Source organism: Dendrobium catenatum, unplaced genomic scaffold (assembly GCF_001605985.2).
Source record: "Dendrobium catenatum unplaced genomic scaffold, ASM160598v2 fragScaff_scaffold_201, whole genome shotgun sequence".
NCBI lineage: Eukaryota > Viridiplantae > Streptophyta > Magnoliopsida > Asparagales > Orchidaceae > Dendrobium > Dendrobium catenatum.
The window spans coordinates 442,264-446,693 of record NW_021318663.1 but is presented as its reverse complement, the minus strand read 5'-3'; the positions used below and the strand labels follow the sequence as shown (position 1 = coordinate 446,693).

Genomic DNA, 4,430 nt, shown 5'->3' with positions numbered 1-4,430 from the left:
GAGACATATCAACTCTTTTATGATGAAGTGTTTATTATTTTTGAAAAAAATTCATGACTCATATAAGAAGCTTAAGAAGATACATGTTAGTCTTAATACTGAATTTTCTACTTTGCAAAAAGAGCATGCTAGTTTAATTATCAAGCACTCTATTTTAGATAGCAAACATATGACTTTATTAGATGAGTTTGATGCATTAAATAAGAAACATATTGACCTATCCAATGCACACAATTCCTTAAAAAAACATCACATATTGAGCTAGAAAGAACATTTAAGGAATTAGAAGAATTTGCATGTTAATTACATAGTAGTGAGCATGCACTAAAACTAGAAGTGGCAAGCTATAAAAATACAAATGAATTTTTGAGAGCAAAAATTTACTGCACTTGAGAATAATAAATCATCACCCTCACTAACTCAGTGGCACAACCCCTCAACACAGTATGCATCACATAAACCTAAAAATAGACGTCATCACCCACATAGATTAGTAAACTCATTCCTTGGTGTTAGGTGTTACTCTTGTGGCATGTTAGGACACATAGCTCGCACATGCACTATTCACCATAGGACACACTAACACGGTTACACGCTGAAGTCATACTTGAAGCAATACTAATGTGGTTACGCGAGGAATAATTTTCAAATATGCAAAAAAAGCAACGCCACAAAACTCTTCATGAACAGCACTTACACTTCCTAGCTCAGGCAGGCTCCAGCTTTACAGCACCACCAGATCATGCAAACTAGAAGACTCAACAGCATGAGTTCACAAGTAAAGCTGCTTTTAGATTTCTTTCTCTTATTTGAAATATTTATGTCAAGCAATTGATAAAATTTATTGTAAACAAATCAAAATCTTACCACTGTAGTTTTCAAAATGAAACAGATTTGTTTGTTGGGAGCCATTGGGAAGCACTTATATACTTGAAATTCCATGCTTCGTTACATTGATAAATCATTTCCACAAAATCAAGGCTAGAATAATGTCACCAAATCTCTAACTTTTCAGATATCTTAACAGTCCCTGTATCTTATACGGCTGAAAAATAGTACTTTCTCCTCCTGGCTCAAGCAACCATTTCAACTGAATTCCACATCAGAATCACACTTGAATGACATTAATTTGAATGACATTGTTTGCACCATAGCAGTTATTCAGAATTTTAATCCAATGATATGAGTTACCATAATGCAAACCTAAACCCAGCTGCAGCCAGCTCTTGTAATGGATGTAAGTTCATTCATTTTACTTCTTATGCGTTCAACATCAGACCATCTACCAATTGATTCATAAATTCTGATAAGATGCATATATGGCATCCGATCCAAGGGGTCCCATAAGTTCAGCTGATTAAATGCATGTTCTGCTAACTTGACATTGCAATGTAATGTGCAACCGCTCAGTATTGAAGTCCATACAGTAGAATCAGGCTCAAATGGCATTGAATGAGCCAACTCTTCTGCCTTCTCGGTCATGCCCATCCGACAAAGGAGATCAATCAAGCATGCATAATGTGCTAAACTGGGCTTTATCCCATAGTCATGCACCATTGAGTTGAAGTAACCTTGAGCTTCCTCCCAAAGGCAGTTATGGTTACAGGCAAAAAGGATGCCAAGAAATGTAATATCATCAGGCTTTATTTGGCTCATCTTCATTTTCTTAAACATTACAATTGCTTCCTTGCCAAAACCATTACAGGCATTACTGTGAATTATAGCATTCCATGCCACAACATCCCGTTCTGACATCTGGTCAAAAACAAACTTGGCCATTAATATATTACCGCATTTACCGTACATGTTAATTAGTGAGTTACCAACTATTAAGCAACCTTCATGACCTAGCTTGACTGCCATCCCATGAATTTGCTCCCCATGCATAATTATGGATAGCCTTGCAGATGCTCTGAGAAGGCTGGCTATAATTAACTCACTAGGCCTTGTATCAGATAATAACATATTCTTATAAAGTTGAATTCCCTCAGTATAAAATCCATTCTCAACAAACCCTGCGACCAGAGAATCCCAGGAAATAGCATCCTTCACTGGAGACTTTTTGAAGAGATAATAAGCCTCCATTGTCTTTCCACTGAGAAGCAAACCAGAGATCATAACATTATAACTTACCACATTTTTTACAGGCATCTTGTTAAAAAGCTCCATGGCTTCCTCCAATTGGCCATTTTCCAAATAACCAAATACCAGAGTTGTGTAAGCCACAACATCTCGTTCAGGCATCCTATAGAACAATTTCACAGCTACTTCCAGATTTCCATTTTTAATGAAACTATACATTAAAGAAGTGAAAACTTCCATAGTAGGTTCAGGCATCATCGAGAACAACTTCATAGCATCATCAAGTTTATTATGTTTTAAATAGCCATTGATCATCAAGTTCCATGTAAGATTGTCTCTGCTGACAATACTATCAAAAAACCTTCGAGCATCATAAATATTATAATTGTTGTTATTGACATAACCATATAGTAAAGCGTTCCAAGAACCAATGTACTTCATCTCCAGCTTTCTGAATTCCAACTCTGCTTCCTTCATTTCCAAGCAGTGACAATACATAGAAACCAAAGATGCTTCAATGATCTGATCAAGATGAAACCCGAATTTTATGATGTAACCATGGATTTTGCAACCTTGCTTAAGGTTACCTTTAAAGGAACAAGCATTGGCTACCACGATGATACTAGGTACAGTAGCTCTAACTCCAGAACTCAGCATCTTTGAGAAGAATACAAGAGCTTCATCAAATTGTCTGCAATTAACAAACCCTCCCAAAATAACGCACCAAGATACATGATTCTTAACAGGCATTGCCTCAAACAATTCGATCGCAATTCTCATCTTCTTAACCTCAACATAGCCGCTTATCATGGCAGTCCAAGACACAACATTCTTGATTGGCATTCTGTCAAATACCTCGCGTGCATTGCTTACCTGACCATTCCACACAAAACCAGATATTAATGCATTCCATGATGGAGTGCTAGGGTAATGTATACATTCGAAAACCTTGCTCAAACAATCGGCCACACTGCATCTCGAATACATGGTGATAAGAGAAGTACCTACGAACAAATTGGAGGAAGCTTGCATCTTTATGGAAAGCCCATGAATCGTCCTCCCATGAACTAAAGCTCTGATCTTTCCACATGAATTTAAAACCATCGAAAATGAAGTACAATTGGGCTTGAACTGGGATATCTGCAACGCCAAAAACAATTCAAGCACTTCTTTACAACATTCGTTCCTGAAATAAACTGTCATCATTGAATTCCACGTGACCAGATCTCGTTCAGGCATATTGTCGAACAATTTACGAGCGGAAACAAAATCTCTGGCTTTTGAGAAATCAATAATCATTCTGTTGCAGGAAGTAACATCAACGCCGGATTTTGGCAACATGCAGCCAAATGCATCAAGGTCAACCGGGAGATGTTGTGGTGAAGAGACCAAGTTTCGCATTTGTAAAGATTTACATGAGAACGACCTGGACTTCAATACGTAGGTTTGCCTTCGACTAAGTTTGAGCTTTTCAGGAGGCATGAGTATTTTTAACGACGTCAAAATACGATTATGGAGGATAAATGGTGACTTTAGATCAATATATTTTTAATGCTCACATGCACTCCAATGCCGTCTCTTCTGCATGACTTACTTTCTCCTCGTTCTCACATGGTACTCGTCATTGCTGTCACCTATTCCCTTCTCTTATAGAGATCATAACAAACAACACTTCTCTTCTTCTCTCCATAGATATATAGGGGAAGGGCAAGCTCTCGCCTCTTCCCATATCCTTCTCAAATAGAACAAACATGCTAAATGTGGCAAGGTGCTCAAATTTCCCAACAAAATCCTATGTGTATGTTTAATAAAAAAATTTTGATTTTTTTTTTCAAAATTTTTTGGTTCATTTGATTCATCCTCAAATTTTAGGGTTTATAAAAAATTATGTGTTCTTTTTCATGTTTAATGCCAATTTTTTATTTAATTTACATTGTTTTTATGTATAATTTTACATTTATTTTTCTTAAATTGATTTATCTTTTAAAAGCATTTGCTCATGTTTAATGTTTATTCTTCTTATGTGATCTTATATTTATGTCTTGTTCTTTCTGCCAATGTCTTTTTTTTTATATTTAATCAAAACAACCCTGCATCTATAATATGGTTCAAAATAATCCTTATGTTTTCAGTGTTAGTCCATGTTATTCTTGATAAGATTTAACTACTATTTCTTTATTTTCTATTTTTTTTTCTTACCAATTATTGGTTAAAACTTTATGATAAGATTTTTAAGAAGTTTGCAAAATCAAATTTCTCTACAAATTACCAAATTCTTTCAAGTCCTAGGATACTAATTTTAATTGCGAGTATGATCATAATATTCAAGGTCTATGTTCAACAATTGT

At 35.6% G+C, this 4,430-nt stretch overlaps 1 protein-coding gene across 2 annotated transcripts; it reads right to left on the bottom strand.

The window, feature by feature from the left end:
• Positions 1–256: 256 nt before the first annotated feature.
• Positions 257–3,844, bottom strand: LOC110107183 (pentatricopeptide repeat-containing protein At4g02750). 2 transcript variants are annotated; one of them, XM_028692958.1, is made up of 2 exons: positions 868–3,844; positions 257–749 (listed from the first exon to the last, which is right to left on the bottom strand). In XM_028692958.1, the coding sequence occupies exon 1, from the start codon at positions 3,562–3,564 to the stop codon at positions 1,204–1,206; it is 2,361 nt and encodes a 786-aa protein (XP_028548791.1). In that variant the 5' UTR covers positions 3,565–3,844; the 3' UTR covers positions 257–749; positions 868–1,203. The 2 variants fall into 2 exon arrangements, with proteins under 2 accessions (XP_028548791.1, XP_028548792.1); XM_028692959.1 differs by having other exon boundaries at positions 257–2,955; positions 3,087–3,226.
• Positions 3,845–4,430: the final 586 nt, after the last annotated feature.

Bases quoted from the DNA above. Each gene is read 5' to 3' on its own strand.
- LOC110107183 (XM_028692958.1), bottom strand. From the start codon at position 3,564: ATGCCTCCTGAAAAGCTCAAACTTAGTCGAAGGCAAACCTACGTATTG.